The 25,621-nt window shown below is 42.3% G+C and overlaps 1 protein-coding gene across 4 annotated transcripts in view; it reads right to left on the bottom strand.

The window, feature by feature from the left end:
• LOC105683834 overlaps positions 1–25,621 on the bottom strand; it is a 64,385-nt gene that overhangs the window by 4,402 nt on the left and 34,362 nt on the right. For 2 of the 4 annotated variants that reach the window (XM_048653013.1, XM_048653015.1), the window contains exons 2-3: positions 21,958–22,030; positions 8,150–8,398 (exon numbers count right to left, since the gene is read on the bottom strand). In XM_048653013.1, the coding sequence (XP_048508970.1) occupies positions 8,150–8,182 (33 nt within the window). In that variant the 5' untranslated portion in view covers positions 8,183–8,398; positions 21,958–22,030. Of the gene's footprint in view, positions 1–8,149; positions 8,399–9,080; positions 9,680–21,957; positions 22,031–25,621 lie in introns of those variants that run through there. The other 2 variants (XM_048653014.1, XM_048653016.1) reach the window with 2 other exon arrangements.

Raw genomic sequence — 25,621 nt, 5'->3', positions numbered from 1 at the left:
AAGAAATTATTTTACCAACCGAGGGTGATGGAATGCAAGTGCCGCTTCGCTCTTCGTTACACCGGAAATTTGTGTTTCTTGAAAAAACTTAAAAGCAATTTCGGTATTCGGGTTCTGATATTGAAAAAACGCAAACTTTTCAAACTCCTACTGAACAAATAAATTTCAATCGATTTCATTTTCCAGAAGAAGAACTCCAAAAAAGTTTTTCTCCCTTTGCAATTTCATTACACCAGATCGACTGTGCTCCGTGTCGTTAGTTTTCACATTCGCTATTACAGCTGCAGGATGTGAGGACTCGCCCGCTTGTTCAATTTGTTCGAACATGTTCGCGACGAAGTCGGGGGGATCGTCGATTTCGATTCACAACGCGTGAAATATGCAAATAACTAGGTATACATGTATTTATTGCGCCTCCAGAAAGTCCAGGTCGTCTCGTACATTTACGACCAACAAACCACTTCCCGGAGGTTGTCAGCGATTAGACAGGAATGTGCTTTTCTGGTATCGACGTTCCCTACTCTGCGCGTTGAGGAGATCAAGCGGTCAGGCTACTCGCTCCCGGATCATTTCACATTAAACCACCGCAAAGACGTCCTCCTAAGGAAGTAGAGCGTGCAAATGCAGAGATTGCATCGAAAATTTGTTTCTTATCAAGAATGATGTTCATCTATATTCGTACTTGCGTAAATTACCGAATGAAAATAAAAACCACAAAAGTACGAAATAACTGTGACCCTTTCACCGTTGAGTCGATTGAGTCTTCCAAAAAATTTTTTTACGCATGTGATAATATTCGGTGTGCACGAGGTACGAGAATCTCGTTATCCTTGACGCGTGTTAAATATGTTTATCATAAGTAAACGTGCTGCAATTGTCATCGGTTCGTTATTGACTGGGAAAAAGAAAAGAAATGAGTCAAAAACGAGAAAAAGTAGAAGAAAAAAAAAAAAAAAAGAAGAAGAAGAAATTCGTTATGTCATTTTCTAGCGTATGTCTTACAAGAGCGATAGGCTTTCACCGCTGGAATAATGATTAAAAATACTTACTAACGTGTTACTCGAAAACGTTATACGCGAGTTTCCACAATATTTACGAAGCCGTCAATGCACCGCGGAATACTACGTTCGTACATGGGGTATATACGTATCATTAGCATAGCTTTTGTGTACACAAGAAGAGAAGACGAGATCCAATACCGAGAAAGAATATCGCATCTCATCACATGCAGTAGTGTCCGATCACCCATTCCTGCAATGAGGTAAACTCGACGATTTCAACACTCCGTTTCGCTACTATCGTTGGCTACTCGGCGTCATAATGGGTATATTTATATGTACCTATATCTCACGTTTCGTTATTTGACCAAAGAGATATTATTCCTTTAGTTATTCTAATTATCCTCAAACTCTCACATTCCGTATTTTATATCGTTCTCATTATGAGCCTCGACGAGTTTCATCGGTGGCCAACACATAGGTGAAACAACACGTGATGGAGTTACACAGTGTCTCATCCTCGATCTCATCGTACGTGAAATCGCAATATTGGAGAATTCGTATTATGACCTAATGAACAAAACGAAAATTACGCAATCCGTTCTGCAACATATCTGTCAATTATCTTTGAGCGGTAATTCAGTTTGTTGCGTCAGAAATAAATTTCTGCACTTCGACGACGATTGGTACATAGGAAAGTATTGTTGAATCTCAACATCGAATCCTCAAGTTGTTTGTAAATGAAATGCGTATAATTATTTCTCGTTTGCGTGTCGAAACGATGAAAAAATTTTTTGAATTTCAAAAAGGGTGAAGTTAAGCCAACGTCGTCTCAAAGAGGTCAACTGTATAAGGTATACTCGAATACGAGAAAAGAAATGAATAAAATAACGGTAAAAATCATCCTTACAATCGAAAAATTTATTCAACCAAATGACAATCCGTGAATACGTGTACCTTACACAGTAGCCCCTCACGGCAATCAGCGTTAACTATTTAGTACCACTTTGGGCATTCGGAATAATGGAATTATTATATTTATTTTTTCATTTTGTTGATATTTTTTTTTTTCTATTTCTTTCACTTCAGCACACAATGAATACCACCATCTTAGCTCGCCGTTACTTAAGTAACAAACTAATAAGTTACGGCATAGTCTTCGTACAGAACCGTTCTTACGAAGTCACAGCAACGAAGGTATCTATCGCTATGGATGAGACCGTCTTCTAGTCTCCCTTAGCAGTTGCATTGCAGCGTCTGCGATGCCTCGGGGCTGTTTAGACAGCGAACGCTTGCCGCGTGTTGTGATTGACATATATAAACATTTACTTAGTCGCGTTGCTCTTATGTACACGTTGAACAGTGTGCGTAGCCCGAGTAGCTCACCCACCTTGCGTAGATGTGTGTAAGCGCGCCCCAAAGCTACGTGCACTCAAGGGCCGAATATACGCGAGAATTTCAAAAACGGAATTCCTGCATTCTTAATTCACCTTAATCAAGGCTAAGATTCCGCAAAACTTCAAACTTTGACGGCGCCAGGCACGAGAAGAATTGGACGATGTCTGAATAATTTTTCATACTCTCGACTTCTGAGTTTTCAAACGGCATAATTAATAATTATGACTTGGCGAAAACAAGAGTATGAGCGAACAAATAAAAAGGCAGGACAAAAAATTGACTTTTCACCGCACTCGATTTCTTGTAACCGATTTGATCGAACGCAAAAGCGGAGCATCCGCCGGACGGCGTGTGAAGACGAAGGAAAAAAAGAATGGAATTAATTTTTGTCGTGACGTAAAATGAGCGCGGCTATGATCTATACGAGTGTCAAATATTTATTGGATCATTAGATATGCTCATTTGATAGTCGTATTCATTAATTCAATCGCATTGAGATATACCGTATATAAAGCGGCTGATGTGAAAAAAAAAAGTAACGAAATAAGACAGGTAATAAAATTGATTCGTCTTCACAGGAATGCATTAAAATATTACTATAATTAATATGTCAAACTGCAAGAATTGAATGCTTCTATTAACGAAGTTAAGCATTTGAAAAAACAAGAGAAACACGGAACATATGGGAGATAAAAACTGCTACATCAGGATGAATTTTATAATTTTCGAAAATATTAATAAATCTTACGTTTTGTCAAAAAACTGGAATATCACGTAATTCTCAACCTTGACATTTTATTTCAGACATGTTATACAGCAGTATTTAATTGTAATCCACATGGGTCGTCCAGAGGATCGATTCGATAAATCAATGCCTTCCCGTTCCAAGGAAAAAAAAGTAAAATACAAAATTTTTTTTCAATTCAACGGAAACGTTTCATGCGAAGAGAAAAATTGTAAGTTTGTGAATAACGAAGGATAACATAGATACGGAGGAGTGAAAAATCACTGAATTCTCGTAGATTTGTACTGAAAAAAAAAAGTAAGAATTGACGCTCGTCGACGAAGATTATGACGATACTTCAATCGCAGTTCTATCACGGTAGTGTACGGTTATGAGGTGTACGAGACTTAATCATGACAGGCCGCATTCGAAATTAGAAAACAAACGAGTCTTGCAGTCGTCACTGTACGCGGTTATTTGAAGATTAAAAAAGGATATAAAAATTGAAAAAAGCAATATATCATCCGCATAATAAAAGACGAGTGTTTAATACGCAACGCGTTACGTACGTCTCTTATAGTAGGTTCGCGAGAGCTTTTATTGTGCCGCAAAGCTCATCACTTCATGGCAAATATCATTCTAGCTGCAGCTGCTGCCGCTCACCGCATGACATTACAAAATTATTATTTAAAGAGAAAAAAGAAAAAAAGAAAAGAAGAATAAATAAATAAATAATTAAGTAAAAATTATCGCACTTATTTACCTATACCGTGTTATAAAGTGTTTATTTTATCGCTATCTAACAGCGAAATAATGAGCACATATGCGCGAGATTGGATTATCATATTTGCCGTTTTAATACGCATTTCTCGCGCGCGGTTTATCACCAGTGAATATAATATGGAAATTGAAAATTGCGAGGATATTTCACGGAGAGTACATCAAACTGTGATTTATAAATCTACGGTTTTATCATAGTCATTGAAAGTACATTGTGTACGCATCTGGTAATTTTTTGATAGAAACGTGGCCGAACGAAAATATGAAATCAATCTTGATATATTTTGGCAAAGTTGCGAGACGACGGCACGAGCGATCCGGGATCCCAGTCGAAGGTATTTGTTCCTCTGAGTACAATTACACAAATGCATGAAATGAAACAGAACTATTGATTAAAAATGATCAGAATCATGACGTGATCGCTGTGCTTGAAATTTTATTGTGCGACCTACTTGAGCACAGCGGCAAATGATAACCGACCTCAAAGTGGTGCGAACTGAATCGATGTGATATTAAAACGTTGAATCTTTATACTTCCGATAGGATCATCGTAATTGCGCTAATTAATTACAGAAAATAAATCATCTGTGACCTGAGTTTATAACATCGACGAATCGGCGTTACTCGTGTTCATATGGCGTAACGAACGAATTAGTGGCTGGTTGTAATTCATATATTCATTTATAGAACTTGTTCGAGTATTTGAAAACCTGGACAACTGTATATATGATATGAAAAATATTCGCATGTACGATTATTTCTTTTTTTTTTCTCTTTATTCAGCGGAAGTCGGAAGTCAGTTTGGAAAATTGTTTTTTCCACCCCAATTACACAGAGCGTTGGATGTTATTGTATCGGAAAGATTTATTTTTTTTTCTTACAAAAGCACGTCCAGACAGTAATATTACCAACTTTACACTGAATATAAAAAAAAAAATTTTTTTAATTGCTCGAGATGGAATCTAATTTGCATAGGATGGCGATTGCCGCATATTAGAGTACAGTATAACCATTTCCACTAACGAGCTCTAAGGCGCCTGCGAGGTAAAAGCAATATGGAAAGCTTTTCCAACTTATATACCGGCGATAATAATTCGTCCAGATCGGTTAACTCATTTCAATCCCGTAGGACCAGCTGCTGCCCACTACCGCAGGTACTAATCTGTGCTTAAGTAGCAATACGTGTAGTCGTAGATACAGCATAACAGTATATATATTGGTAAATAAAAGTCAAAAAGATAAGAAAAAAGCGAAAAGATTGTAATATAAACTCGCGATAAATGAAAAGCGGAGAAATGAACAACCGATCAACCAATGACCGGTGACCACCGGTTGCATTTACTTCACTTTCCGCTTCGTCGATAATATCTGCCCAGATCCATAGAACGGCGGGAGAGACAGCGAAGGAGATGGAAAATTATTAGGGGGCGGGGCAATATCGTCTCACATGTCTTTGCCGATTGGTTCAATGGAATAGATAGAAACTGTTCAATATACCGTTGCATCGATCGAACGTCTTCCGTTCGTCCATTCTACAAACAACTCGGGAGGAATAATTAAGACGAGAAAAAAAAAAAAAACAGAAGAAAATTCTTCGATGAGTCAAATGTTGACTCAGAGAATTGAAAATACCAGAGCAAACAAAGCGCACCGACCTGTCCTTCTTTTCAGATCATTCCGTTCGTTAATTTGTCGATTAATCAGACCGTTTTTGAATGGATCTCCCTCAGAGTTCGGGGTTTCGAGATCCCCGGAGCCGAAAAAAGCTGGAGATCGTCGTACGCGGTCGGAAACCCCTTGGGCGAGATACACCCACGACTTGCATTAGTAAATCACTCCTAAGATACGGCGGCGGCGCACGAGTCGAACGTTCTATACGCGTGTAATCCGTTCGTAATATATTATTTGAAAATTGTTTTAAATTATAGGCCTCGTGGGGGAGGAGGATATAAGACAATCAGTGATAATGGAAGGGTGTTCGCTCGACGATATCATCCTCGTACGGATTTAGGAACTCGGATTCAACTATCCACTTTGCACTGTGGCGCCGATTATGACAAAAAGTATAATTGTAAATTGGTATGAAATACTTTCGGTAGACGCGTGGTATTGTTTCTTTTGTCGGAGCAAGTTTGCACTTTTTGAATCGTGGAATACCGAGGGTATACGCGTGTTACCTGTACGGTAAAACTCTTCGATTATTATCTACACGCAGTTATTTGCAAAGTTGAAACGTTAAATTGAGAACAAATTAAATCTCGCGATAACTGTGAGCCGCTTTCGAATCGGCACTTGCACACGTATACCAAAAGAATGACATCGATACGATCGTTCGTTCGATTAACAACGTACATATATGGGAGAGCAGAGCGCTCCGGATTTATCAGATCGAGTGACGCTGCGCCCGCCGGTCGAATCCCTCGATTTGTTTTACTTATTCGTTCGTTTGTTCATTATTTTTTTCTCTCGCCAGACTTGACGAGTTCTTCGCATCTGGGATACGAGGTTCTTCTCGTATAACATTCGACGACGCGCGGATTCTTCGGCTAATCCCCGTAAACTACCAACTTTTCATCGCAACGCGAATGCAACCAACGATCGGGCGAACCTGCTTTCGACGATGCCGATCGCCTAACGCATTAAGCCGATTATTTATTGGGAATATCGGCGCGGTCTAATAATTAGCATATTTTAATATCACTCGCGGTTCGATTGGTGCGACGCGTATACGTGAACGCGTTATTTCGATCGGGGGACGTCGAGAACGACGAGGATCACCGATGGCAAACGATATAACGGCTGGCTGGCGATATTATTTGATTATAAAATTCAGATTTCGCCCGGAGATAAATAAAACGATCTACATTAAATAGCAAATCATCATTCGCTTGTATACCCTATATCGCTACTTTATTATTTTTAGTCAGATCATCGTATCTGCTCATAACTAGAGACTGATGCCGATTGTAATCTTTTATCAATAGATCGAAGACGTGAAGCCAGTCGCTCACGTTAGGTACTATAATAGCACGTAACACGTATATTATATACGTAGAGATAACCGAGGTATGCGCCGCGGTGATAGATGCCTATCACCTACCAGATTGTGGCGATGCCAATTACTTCGTTTTTTTTTTTTTTCTGTTTTTTCACATTGTCAGCATTTTGGCGCATTTTGTTAACGTTCGATCGGGAATCACCGTGTGTGCAGTTACATCTGAGATATCGTTCGCCATTTCAAAGATCCAAAATATGATTGGAGTGAAACTTTGGATAAATAATCACTCGCGCATTCCGATGTTGAGTGTATTACGATCTTTGTAATCAAAGTATTTTTTCACATTCGTGACGATAATCATCGTCAGATACGTGAACAACATTCTAAAGGTGTTTGTTGTCCTCTCGTTGCGATCGAGGATAGAGTTTTTTGTCTTTTCTTCGGCAGCGTGGGCGATGACGGCAATTAGAAATCATAATTACGATTCGTTCGTCCGAATACTCGTAAGACAACTGTGGATTATCATAAGGGGAAAGGTGGCGCAAGGTTTGGTAGATAAATTTTGAAAAAATTACCTCCGCTTCTCTCCACCTTCAAAAAAACATATACGGACCTATTCACCTAGGTATGCAAGTCCCGCGCGTTGTGTCATAATACAAAACTTTCACGCTCACTACCGAAAATCGGTTCGTGACCACGTATGTGTGCGCGCGTACATTTATATACATATATACGGGTAGTGGAGTTCGCCCGCGTCGACTAGGATTTTTAAGTTTTATATTACACTTGTCTTAAATACGATGAGAAAATGCGACAAACTCCACGAGACGCCCAGGGGAGTGCTGACGGTCGTAAGGATCAAGGTTTATCTGTTTCGAACTGACAGGGTGAATGAAACTTGAAATCTACAGCTCTATTCTACCTGGAGTTCAACGCGCCCAACGATCAACCTTCTTCACACAAGATGCTAATAGTAACCTCAATTTATACGCTGCGGGGGGGACTCGTGCTCATTATAATCCTGCCTCTGTTGCACCATTGTATAATTAGAGAGACGTAATCGTCGGCGGCGTGAAACCCCCATTGATCTTTTCCGTTCATTCAAAAATAACAAAGTTTTCAATGGGTGGAAGAGAAAATGCTCGAATCGGTTCATCTTTTCCAAGTTATCCGGAGATTTTGGAAAATTCTTTTTTTTTTTTCTTCCGTCTGGACGCGATTCCGTCGAATAATATCGGTGGGAAAACTCACCGCGAGAAAGGCGCTAAGAGCTTCAATTCGCATAGTAGCTGGCCAGGCCAGCGGGGAGGCCGTGGATACCAAGCCTCAGCTCGTCGTTGACTGTGCAGCTAAATTTCGATTCTTTTTTGAAAATCTGGTCCCCAAGGGGTGTTCCGCTACTCAGCTCCTTGGATGGGGCCGGCGATCCAGGTCTCCTGGCCCCACGTCGACACGGCGCGCTCCTGCCCTGCGATCCCCTGACATGGCTAGCACGCCAACCTGCAACAGATTCGGATAAAGAAAAATACTAGAATTTACTCAACCAGATTTCACTTAATCGTACAGTACAGTTTTTGAATTGAAAATTTTTTATCACAGCACAGGACGTGACACACCCGATGACTCGAAGTAAATCGAATCAGTTTTGCATGAAAAATAATGCAAGAATTATACCGACTGTGAAGTTTCGCTCACACGTGAACGGAGTCGATACCTCGGTAATCAATGATTGATTTATTATCTGAAATGACCCGGTAACAAGTTTACCGGAACGTAATTTGTATTTTTCAATGCTACCCACGTGTCGCTGTGAAAGCGATGCCCACCGATTGATCGACTACGCCGGTACAAAGCCCCTGTATATTTTCACATGCCGTCTGTATGCATGAGTTTTTCTCTTTGTTACTTTTCATTATATCTTCGCATGAATTGAATAATTTTATTCAAGTCACGTCGGCCCGGTTGATAACCAGACCGGTACGTTGCGTATACGTACGCATTATACGCAGACGTGTGATTCGGCCGGGTCATTTGAAGATTCGAACGGGTGATCGCTAGACAAATTGACTTTCAGATTCCCAATTGTTCGTAATCGTCTAACAGAAATTATCCAGCGATTCAGGTGCGCCGCGATACGACGGAGGTAATTTTTATTGCGAATGAATTCGTGATAAATTTTCACCTTTCATTGCTGTTGACCATTCGATTCATCGGTGTTTGCACTGATCAGATATGCGATAATTGGACGTTGAATGTTGACGACAGATGTTTTGAGACCGTTCGATAATCGATCTATTTAACGGCAGGTGTTATTTGGGCAACGTTTATATTTGTAGCACAAATAGTTGCGGCTGGCAGTTGAGGAATCAAAAGAGCCACGGGGTGGAAAGGTCCGCACCAGGAGCACAACTTTACGACAAGATCGTTCGGCACTGACTTTTATTATCATCACAGAAGAAAAAAAAACGAAAATCGAACACTTCCTCAGAGCCGGCCGGCACTGCAACGGTACAATTGCAGCCTGCGATCTGATTTGGATGAGCGTGGTCAATCGCTAATATGCCGATAACACGCTCCTGAAGCGTCCGCTACGGCATGTCGCGATCGACTGAACCGTGCTTTGTGATCTATCGATAAAAGTAAACTCAAGGCGCTGGTTAAACCGAACGAAAAGCGGAAGTGTCGACTACTGCCACAAACCTAATATATATATATACACACATGGTGTATCTTATCAAGTTTTCGCAGTTACGCATAAATGCTCTCAAATTACCGTCAATCGTAAGCGTTTGGCCGGACGATATCGCCCCGCTCGCATCCGAGCTTACCGATTCACTCGGTGTTTTTTTTTTTTTTTTTTTTTTTCACAAATCGAATCATCTCTTCCGGCGCGAACGAATCGTCCACGTATATAACTGACCTACACTCGCGTTACAGTTTTCATTTCTCAGTAATTATTGCGTCACAATGTAAAGTCCAAAGGTATGCGCGATTCCCGAGTGGCGCCAATTACGTTACACTGAATTGATCAAGATTGCTCAACGGTCGAGCGATTTTCAATACGAACTGATAAGAAGATGGTTTTGAAATATGAGGAATCCTGATTTCGGGCCGCACCTGCAGCTAGAAGTGGAAAAAAGACGTGAATTTTCTGTCTTCGATTACGCGATTTATCGGATGACGTTTTTTCGGACTTTCGCCTCTTGCAATAAATCTGATATCGTCACACTATACAGGGTATACTAATTACTTTGCAATGGAGACATACCAATGAATATCACACGACATGAAGTTGATTGAATCAAAAGAAAAACGAAACGAATATCGTGCGTAAATGAATGATCTTCAGTTCTGAATCAAAGTCATTTGAGATCATGGTAGTTTCTTTATCTGGATCAACAAACCGTGTACTCGATAAATAAAGTAATCGGTTACGATCGTACCAACAATAAGTTAGAACATCGGAAAATAACTAATGATCAATGGGGTGTGTCGGAGACGAGGTGAAAATGAATGTTGAAAAAAAACACAGTGATCGAACCGGAGACATCACGATTTGCCCCCTGACTCGGATTTTACGAAGCAGATTCGCCCTATCTCGATGGAAAATCTTTTTCGTCCGTGATCGATGCAATGATCGAATCAAATACCCTCGTGGTAATTAAACCCACATCGTGATCACGTATATTACGTGGATCAAATGTTTTCCTGAAAATTATTTTAATCCAGTGGCGAACGAGTTATCGGTGAAATTTTTTCCCTATCCACGCGAATCATCATCGCATTGGTATTTGGCGATTGATACGGCCGATACACACGTGGTACACAAGGTGTACGAATGCAATGTATACGTGCCAGCGCATTTCTGATGAGACTCGATAAGTATAGTAATACGTACTATATAATATTTGTCACGTGTGCGTCTCAACGTTTGCGTCGAGTCACTTCATCAACGGCGCCTACAGCCGCACGATAAGATCATCCACGACGCTCAACGCGCGGTCCTACAAATAGCCTTATACACGTGTACACGCACCTCATACGCGTGAGCGTGAATTATATATTGTGTATATACGTACGTACTTACGTGGCGCCAATTCTCTACTGTGTTATTATTTAATTATCATTAATTTTAACGCTAATTGGCACGTCCACAAGCTCCCTTGTCAAAGCAGAAATCCACGCGAACTTTATCAGCTGGAATTTATTCACCTGCGATACGCGTGAAATTTTCACAGGACGACCTGCGGACGTGGTTTCGGAGAATAGAACGTGAAATCGATTGAGGAAATTTTTTCCCTCAGTTTTGCCCGAGCCACGTCGCGAGGGATTTGCATTGATCGAACGGATTCTCGTTGTCCGCGACTTATCGTTATGATAGCCGGTCTTCCGCTCGACGCCGAATCGTCGAGTAGTATGGGGTGCCTACGTGTAATTTGTTCGCTTCTCTTAAAATGTCTGCGTTGCATAAATCACGTTCACTTCTCTCACGAATGAGTCGCTTCGAGCACTTTCAAAGTTTTACAACTCAATCTCGCAACGTCATCGACCCTCGTCAATCCCGTGCAGCTCGGACGTATTGCGTGTGTTCTCCAAAGTTGAGTTGAATGGATACGGTACGGAATAAATAAGCTGTGCAACAACGGTATTGAAACATATTCGTTCCTCGCTCCGCGTTACACGTGGAAAATAAGTGGTGGAAAAATAAAAACGATCGAGTCCGACCACCTGCGATGACGGGGGACCAAAAATGACTCGGTAATTGATCGAGAACCCCGGACTTTTTCTGCCCGAGCAAGTCGCATCTGGATCGTTGTTCACTAGCCGCACATCTCGCGAGTCAACTTTCGAGCGTGGCCAGTGACTCAAGTTACCTCGGGTTGAGATAGGTCGATAAAAATCGTCGAGATCCGAGCCAACGAACTATGAAATTATCGCGCGTATTCGAAATTACGTTTTCCTCGGCGGCGGCGTGAAAATAATCCTTGAAATGAAAATTACGTCGAAGGTCAAGGGCGGTCAGGTGAATTGTGAACCCGATTGAACCTGATTGAACATCATGATTCGCGATAAAATCGTGCATAGTAGGTGTGTCCCGGTTGCCTCGGACTAAAATTACCAGCTACTCCCGCAAATTACCGATCCTTAGCACCCGGACAGGACGATCTGTGAATCAAATTGCTTCTCACCTAACGGCGGCGTTAAGTTTCAGAAAGAAATTATTCTCGGAAAATATACTCGTACGCTCGGGATGAAATTGAAGCTTAGAAAATTATTGAGCTTTAAATTTTTTTCCTATTCTTCCACAACCGCTTCTGTGCCGAAAAGCGTAACGAGAGAGAGTCAGTCTTTCAGATTTCTCGACTCTGGAAACAACTTCTCGTGACTCGGGTGAAGTTTTTTCGTAAACTACCGAGACCGGAGAACAGGCCCGATCGAGGTGACTAACTTATTGAAACTTTTGACCGAACGGATGTACACGCGGCATATCTGGAGGCGGAAAAGGATGGCCGTAGTCGCTGCGGGCGCTTCCAGGATTTCTTTAAACCGGAATCATTTAATACGTAATAAACGCGGGGTCTTCTCTTTGTCGGTTAACTTTAATTAGTTACTGGTTTTGGAACCAGTCATCCACCTCCTCGTTTTTCCAATGCTCGGAGAACGCCTCGACTCCTACCACCGTGCTTCCCTTCGTATACCATCGTTTCGGTCCACGGCCGCGATCGTCGCACCCCGCCATTCACAAGGATCGTCGTGAATGAATTTCATCCGAGAGCGATAAAATTTAAATCCAAATGTCCGGTCGCAACGAACGATTGGCGCTTCCACTCTCGAACGATCTGCCGTCTCCGACTTCGGTCCGGTTTTCATCGGTCCCGCTGCCCAATCGGGACTGTCCATCATCGTCCGAATATATCGAACTATGTCCGATTGTCAGTGGAATGAGTTGATGTGACGAAAAAATAGTTTCGTCAAAATTTAACCGATCCGATCGCGCTGTTCCTTTTTTTCTCTCGACGCTCTTGAAAAAGATGAAGATTTTAAGGATGCACTGTGCAGTGCGATCGCTTTCACTGCGTTTGAAGCGCGTGAAATAGTTTGACAGATTTCAGCGTAGCATGCAATTACGAGAATAAACGAGACGGAGAGAATCCGTTGGTAAAAAAGTTATAATAATTTTGAGTCAACGACGGCTGTACGGTATCGCCTTGCTATATCTCCCTTCTGCCGTCCAGGGAATATTATCGTCAAGTTTTACACGCTCGCGAGTAAAGCACCTTATTTATTACCGAGAACCGTATACGCGCGTTTTATAAGCGCGCGTGTCAGAATTACCGCGGGGAAACTTCGAGGCGCCACTGCGTAAAAGGATGGGGAATCTCGTGAACGCGGTTCAAAGGACTAATTATTTTTTTTCCATGCCAATGCAGGTTCGTTGACTGCTCGCGATATCCGTCAGGACGAGGAAATTCGGGCTTTTCGTCGGTTGACGCAACGTGGATTGAAATTTCATTGTACTCGACAATTGATGGCGGAAGATTAGTATACGCGGTACACGCACCACCCAAGAGTTAATTAAAGGTCGTTAAATATGTGAGTATAATTACGGTTGATTGGGTTGTTGAATCAGGCGCTAGATCTTAACTAGGAAAACTAGGAATTTCGAAGCCCTGGGTAAAGGGGAATGAGATATGTTTTTTTTTTTTTTTTTATTTCAGTCGTGTTATTGACCATTCCAATGAAAATGTGTTACTTGACCTTAATTACCCCCAAGGCTTTTATATCACGGAGGAAATTTATCGCATTTCTCTGATCCGATTGAGCGGCGCATTATATTCCATCCGTCTGTCCGATGAATGATTGAACTGTAATTAAACAAATCGGAATCGATGGGTTTATATTTTCTGAACTTGACGCAGCGGTGCGACTCGGGTGATTCACGAATCGAACGATATATTTTCCCATTTTCAACCATCACCCGTATTTCGGTATTGCGATCGTCGCGATGATTCCTCTATCGAAAAATTTCCATTCGCCAATGGTAAAATGAAGATAAATATTCTCGACTCACCGTAAAGGTGCAGTTTAAACGTGTTTATGCAGCAGAGCACGCTGTGACAAAGTAGACGATTTCTCATCCAATACCTGCCCGACTCTCGGCTTCCTATCGACAATTGAAATTACTATCAGGACCCATGTATACTACACGGCGACGCGCTGCCACGTGAGAGTTCCGTAATTTATTACCTCGCCCACACGAATGCATCTCTATACATTACCAACGTACAGATAAATACCAATGCTAATCGCTCACTCCAGCAGGGAAACTGATGCACGGTGTACGCCCCAGTAAACGACACGAAAGGAAACTACGAATAACGTAAAACAAATTTTCAAAAATCGTCAATTTCGCCAATAAGTTGTTGAAAATCGACAGTGAACTCGGATTCGCGCTACATTTACATGATTCACTGAACTGGAACCGAGCTTCCATTTTTTGCGACGATTCCGCCGGTTTTTTTTTCTTTCTGTTTCGAGGAATAAACGTTATCCGTAACGTGGTCGACATTGTGCGATGGAATGTGGATTCTGGTTTCGGCTTATCGTAAACTGCGTGTTCATCGATATCGATAAAATTTCTGAAACGGCGGATCATCTCACTCGGCACGATGGAAAAAAAAAGGAAAGGAAAGAAGCTCGATAAACGAGAAAACTGAAGCCTTGCAGAACCAGAATCCGCGTAGGATCTATAAAAGTTTTATACGTTCTATTTCTGAGTCGTCATCGTCGTCGAAGTGCGTATATGATGTAAAAATGATCGGGTTTAAAGTACGGGACGTTTGGGTCAGCAACACGGGTGTCGTTACCGCGGCAGCTCATACGGGCAAATTAAGCGATCCCAATAAAATCCAGGTACCTACACCAGGCGCGTTTTCTACCGATCATCTTCGTTAAACAAGTGGAAGATTTCCTTCAGCCGAGGAATACAGCGGGACGTTCTACCGGCGAGTTCCATTTCATGTCTCGTTGAGACCAAGTCAGGTTATCTTAAGCACGTCGAACGTTGGGATCGCGTCTGTTAATTGAGTTGCCAGTCTCACCGATCTGAACTACCTGAGATCGAGGGTAATATCTGGAATGCCGTTACCTGAAAAAATCATTCTTTTGGACCGGAATAATCGTCACTTTGTAAAACGTTTATCCCGAATGTAAATTTTAACGGACCATTGTGTCCGTTCTTCGGGATAAGAAAAATAAAATGAAAATTAAATACAAGGAGATTTCACACCGACAGACCGTCCGGGACGAACGGTTTTAGCGAGCACCGCTTCCGATGTTCATGCAAAATCGAACGGGAGATTCTCGAAGAACCACTTTCCATTCACAGTCAAAAAAGACGAGAACTCGCCACGAGCGGGTCTCGGATACTATCGTTGTCCGATCTATCTCTATGGGTTACAAGGATAATCTTGTCTCTGGACACGGACATGGACAGTTATCCTGCGGATAGTGAGCGAGAAAGGATTACGCTATAATTCCGGACTATTGTTGTCAGTGTAGCACGTCAGAGTCGGGGTGCGGAAACGTATATCTCTTACACTCTGTAAATAGAACAACAATCGTCTCTTGCACACGTTCGCGCGCGAAGTGAGCCAGATTCGTGTAAGCGATAGAAAACGATGTCGCATAAAAATTGCGGACCCGGTGTGCGAATTTTTTCCATTTCAACCGTACCGCGAATATAACGGCAACATGACGTCGGGCCAACACTTGCATAGATTCCCCAGAGCTTTATGAGTCTAACGTTCGCTCGGGTAATCGCTGCGACAATTTCTCGTTCCGAAATGTGAAAACGAAAAACGGCGATCAGCGTAAATCTTTCGACCGCGAAAATGTTCTCTTGTCCCGCAGGGTGTTTGGGTTTTTGTTCGCTCCCAGCGGTCGGTATGGCGAACAACGCTGTACCGTAACAAATGCGAGCACGTGGTAGACGTCTGACAAGTTACAATGCTCGGTAAATGCTCGGTTTTCTCTACAATTCTCGGATTTCTTTTTATTTTAAAGTTTCTACTTTTAGTTTCCCGTCCCTGGGGTGAAATGAAAATATCGTTCCTCAGAAAATCTCTCGCGATAAAAACTGAGAGAACATTGTTACGTTCACGGAGTCATGCCGGGCTCGTCAGCCCTCACGAACAAAATACATTCCGGATCAACGGGGGCAAGATTTCTAGAAATTTTACTACCGCATATGCTATCCACGAATACAAACGAGCCCGAGGCTAATCGATTTATTACAAGACTAAAACTTGTAACCAGAAAACTACTCGAAAGTTCAATCTCGTACCTCTTACAACCCACTCTGCCCATATCCGTATCGCCCGTTCAAAGATCGTCCGAGAACTGGTCGTTCAATTGTTGAAACAAGTGCGACAAGAAAAATGAATAAATAAATAAATAAACTTATTGCAACATAGAAATCGCGGTTGTCCAAAAATGTGGGGAGTAAATAACCACGGCTGGTACTATGAACGTAATTTAGAACCGATCGTGGAAACTACTACCGCAATAAGAGTCCAAAGACGGGGGCGTGAATTACCGCGGCCCATGCTACGCGCGGAGTAAAAAAAAAAAAACGATTGAGAAGGGAAAGAAGCGGGCGAGAAAAAGAAGATCGTGGTACAGCGGTTGATTTGCATGACTATACCCTGGTATAATGTCCACGTCGGACATTCGTTAACGAGTAAACAAACAAACAGACAATTTCGAGTGTCCGAGAGAAGCGCACTTTTCACGCCATTCTCACGATATTGTGACACTTCTCTACTCCCGTCGGGGCTATCTTCACTCCACTCGTGCCTTACTGCTCTTTGTTCTTTTCTATTCTCTTTCTTACCGTGCGTATATTTGTCTTTCATTTTTTACTCTTTTCTCGGAGGATTCCCAACGCGCCACGGAATTGGGACGCCCGGTACCGCTGTGAGGTCCTACTACTATCACTTCACGGGCGTGCGAGGCACTCCCTCCGTGTTCGAACTTTTCGGGGGGGAGGGGGGGGGGGGGGGGGGGCGGGAGTCCACGGCAGCGGGTGTAAACATTTAAAACGTAATTCCGAAGATAAACAAAATGGTGTTCGAAAAACGTTTACAAATCTCCCGACTTTGTGCCGCATACGGGTAAGCAAACATCATTGACCGTTTGCAGCGAGCAATTGACTCTCATTGATGAAACCTGTTGAATGTCAATATCTGACGAGCAAATATCGACACTCGATCCTGCAACTCCTAAACGCTGTAGGTACCGACGTAGAACTGAATATAAATTTTGTCCAAAATCGAAAATATCAAATATCGCTGGCGCCAAGTATTCGCTGGACTTGGAATCTGGAATGAAATATCAGCAGCGTTGATCCTATGGAAAAGTCTCGATGGTGTGATTTACGTCTTCGCAGTAGAATAAATAATGTCAGCTGCGATCGGATCGGAAAATCCAAACGAAAGGAAATCAGATCCGCCATTAGTTTCAGCGTGAATTGCATCATTGGCTTTTAAAGTAACATTACAGTTCATGCAATAGTTGAGTATCGACTTCTCGACGTTTCACTGTAACTGGATATACCCTTACACTCATTCGGATCTTACAGACGGATCGTTTTTGCCTTGGAGCTACGGAGTAGATTGCCTACATCGTTATACGCTGATCTGCAGACTTGCAGTGCTTCTTCATTTTCATCGTACCGATAGTTATAACGACGTTATAGCTTTTCTACTCGCGCTCTGAAACGTCGACTCAATCTTCAGCATCTGCGGCGATTTGTTTCCGGTAATTCCGGTAAAATCAAGTTATCAGTAACGTCGTTGCATTTTTGTGGTAATTCGTGCAACAAAAACCAGACCAGAGACCGCGGTGCGGCGACAAGAGTTGGATAACCGATAAAACAAATTTGTTTATTATGTATCTGACAGCTGTCAAGCTCACGCTTATTTTCGAGGGTCAGACTTTATCCAGACACCCGGCAGACGGTTCCGATTCGAATATCAGACTAGCTCACAATATACAAAATTCCTTCGGGCCTCGCTCAACGTCACGTGAAAAAACTAATCAAGCTATTCGTCGAGAGAATGATTATCCCAGATAATACACGTCTGAGTACTGTAGGTCGAGGATTCGACGTGCGTACAGAAAATTTTCTCCCTTTTTTTGTTCACGAGAAGATCATTTTCCCCCGGCGAAACTGGCGATTATTGAAAAGTTGAGTTTACGTAGTACAGAAAACAACGAAGTAATTTATTACGAACCGGATCTACCAAGATAAAAGATTCGTTCGTTTCTCTTTTATTTTCCGATGTCACTTTCGCGACCAGTCCGTGACGTGTGTTCGGGTTGGCTTCAAGGGTTTCGAGTAGAGGAAAAAACAAGAAGTGAGACCGAGGCGCGTACGATAAATTGGAGAAAGAAGCCTTTTTCACGGTCCAAATATAGACTACAGAGCACACGTGACGAATCTAAGCTCGAGAATGATAGATCGGTTGTTTAAAATTCGCATGGAGTTTTATTCCATATAACATAACGTAGCCGGCCTGCACGCCGCCGTTACCATGGCTCGTGCTAATCGCGTCTGTCTAACAACGCGTGGAAGATCTTGGTATGACACCGCGAAGGAATGCCGTCCCCCTTTATCTTAATCTGTTTTATCTTTGCCGAGGAGTTGAGGAGGCGTATGTATATTTATACCTATACCACATACCTGTACACGCCGTTGCGGCGCGGTCGAGGGAAAAAAGCGGAGGAAGGGGAAGCAGGAGGGGCTCCCTAAACGGATTCCATTCGACGGGCGCGACACAAGTGAGACGATTTGAAAAAAAAAAGGAGTCGAATGGGTGTTATGGTACGACAAAAACTAAATTCTGAAACGATCCGCCGTACACGACGAGAAACGACGATAGGCGACCCTCTGGGGACCCGGAGACGGAGCTTCGTTTCGAGAACGAATGAAATTACATCCTAATTATCGCTGTTTCGGAGTACGAACGGATGCGAACTACCATTCGACGCCGAACTTGAACTGGACCGAAGGCCGATAAAACGAGGATGAGAAAACGGGCGAACGAATGAATAAAAAATTTTTTCCTTAATTAAAATCCGACCCCGGGCTATCCAGTTGGATGATCTGCGTCCCAAATCAGGGCTCTCGAAAAACGTAAAATTGCACAAATCGCAACTCTTCGACTACAGGGAAAAGTTCAAAGTCGATATCGAGCAGACATTGGATATGAAATTATTTTCACACTTCTCATCCGCAACTGACCTCGTTGCGGATGAGAACGGATTCGGATGGTATTCAATTTTCGATCCACATTCTCGGTGCAGTCGCGAACAGGTATATGAGCGGAGCAATTGACTAACAATTTCACGGTTTAACGTCCCATAAACCGGTACGGTGGTTTTATTACCTTGCAGGTCTCCTCTCTGCCTAAAGTCCTCCGGATTGCGTCACTTTTAATCTTATTTAAAATACAACCTATGGTCTTCGCCCTTTTATGCGGCACTGATGTTATTTCCAAATGAATTGACCATTAAAATAACCGATGCCTTTTTTTTTAGCACTTCTAAAATGCGATACGCAACAACTCGGCTAACACTTTTCATCGTAACAATTTTTTTTTCTCTCTTTCAAGATTTTTACATTCTTGTACAATTTGTACTCTACAATTTAAAAAGTGTTCAGCGAATCTTTGCAGCGCCCGAACATCCGGATTTATATCATTGTAAATTGAATAAAATTTTGCAAATACATACTTGAACGTAAAATCATTATTCCCTGTGTTCAATTACTCCACCCGGTAACGCACTCTCTTCAGACCGTAGAAAGCAGACGGTCAGTTGTATGTACATTGAGAGAAATAAAATCACAGTAATAAGAAACCAAAAAATCATAAAACCTCAAGTTTCATAGAATGTTAGCTGGCGATATAAGGATCAAGATCAAGAAAAATCGCGATGAAGATAAGAGTCGAAGCAGCTTTCTCAGCCAATTCGTGTTCAAGTAACTCAATCCATTGCACCGTCGACAATTTGTTCATTTTTCTCACCGCCGTGGTGTAAATCCAACTCTTCCTCATAGGTGCATATTATATATATATATATATATATCTATGTATATACATAGGCGACGCGATGCTCGAGAGTCCGATAAGATTTAACGATTTTAATTTTATTAGAAATTATACGAAGCATAAATTTGTATCGGCTATCAAACTTGGAGGGAGCGTAATCGCCACCCGATCGCATTGATAATAACTAGGATGGAAATGAAGCAGATAATATAACCGCCCCCGCTGTGTAAACCACGCCTAAATAAACGAGTTATAGATGCATGGGCAAATCTTGGCACGGGTTGTGTCAACCGTGTGTTTAATATCCTGGGTGGAGTCAAGTCGGTTAACCTTTTGTAAAACTGTAAGATTAACCAGTAAATAAATCAAGTGGCGGAGTACGCGGGGGCAACACCTACGGGGAACGGACGAGGGCTGATGAACGTAAGAAGTCGTTTTATAAACTTCAACCGAGCAAAGTGTATTTCATTCGATTTGACAGGAGACCGTCGGACCGTGACACAGTTTTATGAATTCGGAAAATTTACGTTCTGCAGTTTTGTACTCGTACAACGCGTTGCGTAAGGAAGGTGCGGTTCGAAGCGAGCGGTACGCACCGCGTAACGCGTAACTTATGAATATCCTCAGGTTATTCCGGTGGAACTCGACAACTGATTAGCGAAACGTAATCCGTCGGACATTACCGAGTGTAATCAGGTATTAAACTTGTCGACGTTCTCGGCAAAAAGGTTGAACGAATTTCCCCCAACGCGTTTCGAGAACGGTTTCGGATGTTGAGATTTTTTTTCAGAGCTATTCGCCGATCGCGGTAACTCCGGAAACGAGGTGAGGCGTCATCGGTCGATTTCGAGTGGGTGAAAACGTCGGAAGGACTGAAAACTATTCTTATCTCGTCGCACGCCAGTAGTAATTTTCGCTCGCTTATAACGGCGTAGTTTTAATATCAGGCATTTAATCGCTATCTATACCGAGTCGTTGCGTTCCTAGAGTGGTTTTTAGCAGTAGGATGGATGGTTATAGCGGCGCGAAACACGCGGTTTAATGTCTCCTGGCGATAAATCTCCGCATATTTTCCGATCAACAGCTCGCTCAGCTACTCAACGAGCTTTTATCGGCCTATAAATATCCCGGTGCAGCGATTGATCGAGAAACAAATGAAACTATACGATGTGATCACTGGACACTGATAAAGCCAGAAGGGATACTCGATGATGTCTTTAGATAGAATTGAACGATCAATATCGACAAGTTTCACAGACGTTTCGATGACTAATTTTACGATGTCAGACGCGCACGATTCGGCGATATTTCATCGAGAAACGAAAAAAAATAATTCTCAAAAAAGTCGATGAATTTTCAAAACGATTTCATCCGATTTCGAAATTTTGGGATCTGCGAATCCTCGCCTCGTTATCGTCAGCTTGGTAAGAATGTTGCGCAATATATATGCCAAGAGCCGTATAATAAAGTGAAGAGTTAAAGTCAACGATCGGCTCGATCCTTCGGCGTACTTGTACCTATACGCACCTTCGAACGAGCAACACCCGTTCGCAGTTCCGCTCGATGATTAAACCGCAATCTGCACCGACCGCCTTATTATTAACCCCCGTTACCCGCCACCACTTCTCACCCTTCTCGCATAATGCATAACAAAGTGAAAACACGAGGAAGCCACGCATAACACCATTACGCACCAAAGTGACCGCAAATTTACAACCCGACGCGCCAGATGCATGCGAAATTATTTTTTACACCGTGAAAGGAAGGTCACAAAAAATACTTTTCACGCCGACGTAGTCGATACTGTGGACGACGGGTCGACGAGCTCGTCTGAAATGAATTCTGGGTGTGTTTTCCGGTAGTCAGAATTCGTTGAGAATTTTTCTGTTTTTTCTGTTTTTTTTTTTTTCTAACGACGAAAATTCAGATGGGATAGAAACTCACCAAAACTAGTTTCGTTGACCATACAGGTTGCAAGATGATCTCAACGCATGATTCAGTCGAGTGTTAATCTGATCTGAAATAAGAATGAAAAAAAACTTTATTTAGTCTTTTATACGCTCGTTAACATTGATAATTGTTAGTGTAAGCCGTCCACGTGAGATATACGATAGCTCTGTATAAATACGTATACATAAATGATGATGATGATGATTAAATCGATCGCTGTTGCAAGGCTCAAAAGTAGATACGCGCAGGACGACTTCGAGTACGTGTACTCGAAGTGGCTCTTGAAAAATAATCCTCAACCTCCTGCGGAGAGCGTATCTTTGATCCGACTCTACGTACGTGAAAACCAAGGGAACAACGCTATCGATATCTTTCCCGAAAGTAACACGAGAAATGTCCCGAATGGAGCGATAATTTTATACGGGTCCAATTGAATTGAGATAAAGGCAATTGAACCGACAAAGCAATACTCCGGATAATCTCACTTATCTGACCTATTTCTACCTGTTGATAGAGCGACGATGTGAGACACCAAGAAAACACATCGAACCGGATGAAACTATTCTCTAATCGCGATGTTGATGAACTATTTCCTGCAAAAAAGTGAATCTGAGAACCTGAAAAAGCTCCTCTTTATTTAAGATTTTTTTTTTTCACCCTTTTCAGAATAACAGCCAAACCCATCTGTATAGCGGAAATAAAAAAAGAAAAGAAAAGAGCTTTGGATCATTGTGTAAATGCGTCGATAGATCAACGTTGAACGGAGACCATGAGAGAGACAAACACCTGCAGTTATTCGTCATCCTAAAAAAAGCTCTATAGTGCTTTTGTTTTTTGTTCCCGCAGTGTTGTGATATCGATGCGACGGCTTTTAGGGGAGCATTTTCTCGGGCTTTGATGAACGACTTGTCCTCCAGATATATTTACCAGCTAATTTCTCTCCCGATCCACTCGATCGAAAGGCACAAGCTTTTGAAACGTTAAAAAGGATTTGATGACCCGTCGTTAATTTGTTTCACTATTTCTTTTGATAATTACCGGCAAAGGGTCACTTTTAACGAGTAGGACGAGATCTGGAAATGGGTTGTTACTCCTGCAATATTTCACAGACCCTTTCCAATCCGGTCTACGATATAAAAGAAAATTGAACAGACGACGAAGACGACGATTGCCGGATCGCCGGTAGCACAAACAACCGCCATCTTGATCATTCCAAATTGCACGATTTATTTATCCATGTTACGCCCATTCATGTTGTATAATGTTACCAGAGCGGTGCTGGTGGAATCGTGGACTTTCATTTCAAAAAAAAACCGGCTTCAGAAGAACTCTTGTTCATTTTTTCGATGACTAATTGGTCCCAAAAAGGGTCGACAGTTTACATACATTCGCGATATTGTACCACTCAATCGAAGAGAGGAAGTGCTCGCGATTCGGTACGTAGTAAGTCATGTCGGGGCGATACATTTTTGTCCATTTACAATGCGGTCGGACTAAACGTTATCCGATGCGTCACACTCCTGGCGCTTATTATACCCGCGGGTATAATAATAATCTCAAAGTGCCATTCGCATACCAGCGGGTTCAACTTTTTGTCTATACTTATCGGGCTTAATTATGATAAGACACATTCCGATACCTTATTGCTGATATTAAAAACAATTTCGAGAGATAACCGCGTTGCAATTCTCGGAATTGATTGATTCTTTATATATATATTTTTTTTTTTAATATCTGTATCTGCTGTGGAATGTAGTTTGATGATTCTCGCATTACCAAAGGATTGTTTAATGGCACTTTGAAGGTAAGCGTAGACTGGGAGTCGATTCCACGAATCCTAGCCCCGATGACCTGTGAGAAATCATTCGCCAGAGATCCAATCTGTCGCCGGAATAAAATTCCGATCGATAAACGAGGAAAGCCGACAGGGCCTGAAAGTAAAAAAATTCAATGGACGGGGCGGCGGTGAATCTTTTGTACGACCGATCGAACAGTGTGGTTTTAATAACCGGTGATTCTCATGTGGGCGATGGCCAGTCAGCCGTTTCAACAGGAATTTCCAACTCGGTATCAAGAAGAGGACGAAAACTCGGAAAGACCGGTAGTCTAAGCCTCGTGGTTTTATTATAATCAGGGTAACTTAATTGCGAGTGAGTGGATTTCGTTGTAAAGGACGAATTGTCGTCACGTTATCTCGTCCTAATCCTCGATCGTTATAGTTATCGATTTCGAAAATCTCATTTTCTTATAATTTTTTTTTTTTTTTTTTTCTTTTCTCTCAACCCCTTGACGGACGGTCAGTTCCGAACATAACCGGCACCCTTTTCGAGACATTCCGGGGATTTTGGAATATAAAATAGCTCCCTGTGAATTCAAACAGAATACGGACCTCGCTCATTTCAGGAATTATTTACTCTATCCGTTTAGTTGCCTAGGTCTAAAATCCACATAATTACTGTGAGAATAAGCTCTGGCCAACGAACTTCCCCGCGAAGAAAAGTGAAGTGGTCGCTCCATCGAGATATATTTGTAGCGCCCGAAACGTCTCCACCGGAGGATCTGTTTATTTAGGAAGAGATTTATTCTTTTGTTTCTGTATCTAGTTTCCCAGGGGGATATATACTTAAGCGTCTTTAAGAGCTGGAGACTCGTGGCAACCGCATAGTCCCACTCGACACCCTCGAATGCGTTGCATCTGGTTGTGCATACAACTGATCTTCTCATGCACATGCACACCGCGCCTATATATCATACCCCATCGGTATTCATCTGCAACAATTTTACTCCAGAACAAAACTGGCGCACGTTCGTGCTGACGTGATCTTTGAACAGAAAATGACATCATCTCGTTGTAGGTACGAAGGATCGTTTGGATCATTTTCGCCTGGAATTTGGAATCGAAGAATCTAGTTCATAAAATAAAAGAGAATGAACAAGACGAAAAAAGAAAAAAAAAATACTTGTGGTTCAACCGAGGTAAGAAGAGCAAGACGATTTCTACGGAGGTAAAAGTCGAATCGAATCGAATTACGAGGCTTACAACGTTTGAGCGGTTGATTTGAATCGCTGTAGCTGAACTGGCTGTCTAGTCTTGGAGTAGCGATAAACGAGAATGTTCATAACATTGTCACACGGTGCATTAGCATTACTGGACATTACTGATGGTCGAGCCCCTGGATAACGCCGGAAGAGACGCGAGTTATACCGAAGACACGAGATTCAAGACGTACCGGACGAACCGGACCGGCTTATAAAGAGCGAACCGCCGCAACATCAACTGACAGCTGTTACGCCTGACAGCTCTGTGGGTGGCAAGGTCATACCCTCTTTCAAAGACGGAACCCGTTCTACTCGCAATAAAAACTCGCCGAAATGTTACCCCGCCTTCGCATTGTACGCGACGTCCAACGACGGACCAATTTTTGCTCGCGATATGTCAGCGACGATTGCGAGTAATGAATGTGCACTTTCACTCGTCAAATGTCCTCCATATTTTTGTGTGATCGTCTTCGGCGATTCGTAGTCGATGCCGTAACGCGTTTGCGAACGGTTCTAATTTTAATTTACTCTATCGCATGGACGCGCTGTCGGTCCGTTCGGTAACGAGCTATTCAGTAACCTGAGTAACGGCAAAACAGGAAGTCAATCTTCAGATTGC

This window comes from Athalia rosae, chromosome 3 (assembly GCF_917208135.1).
Source record: "Athalia rosae chromosome 3, iyAthRosa1.1, whole genome shotgun sequence".
NCBI classification, from domain to species: domain Eukaryota; kingdom Metazoa; phylum Arthropoda; class Insecta; order Hymenoptera; family Athaliidae; genus Athalia; species Athalia rosae.
Note: the sequence above shows the minus strand (reverse complement) of the source record. Positions and strands in the feature narration are given on the sequence as shown.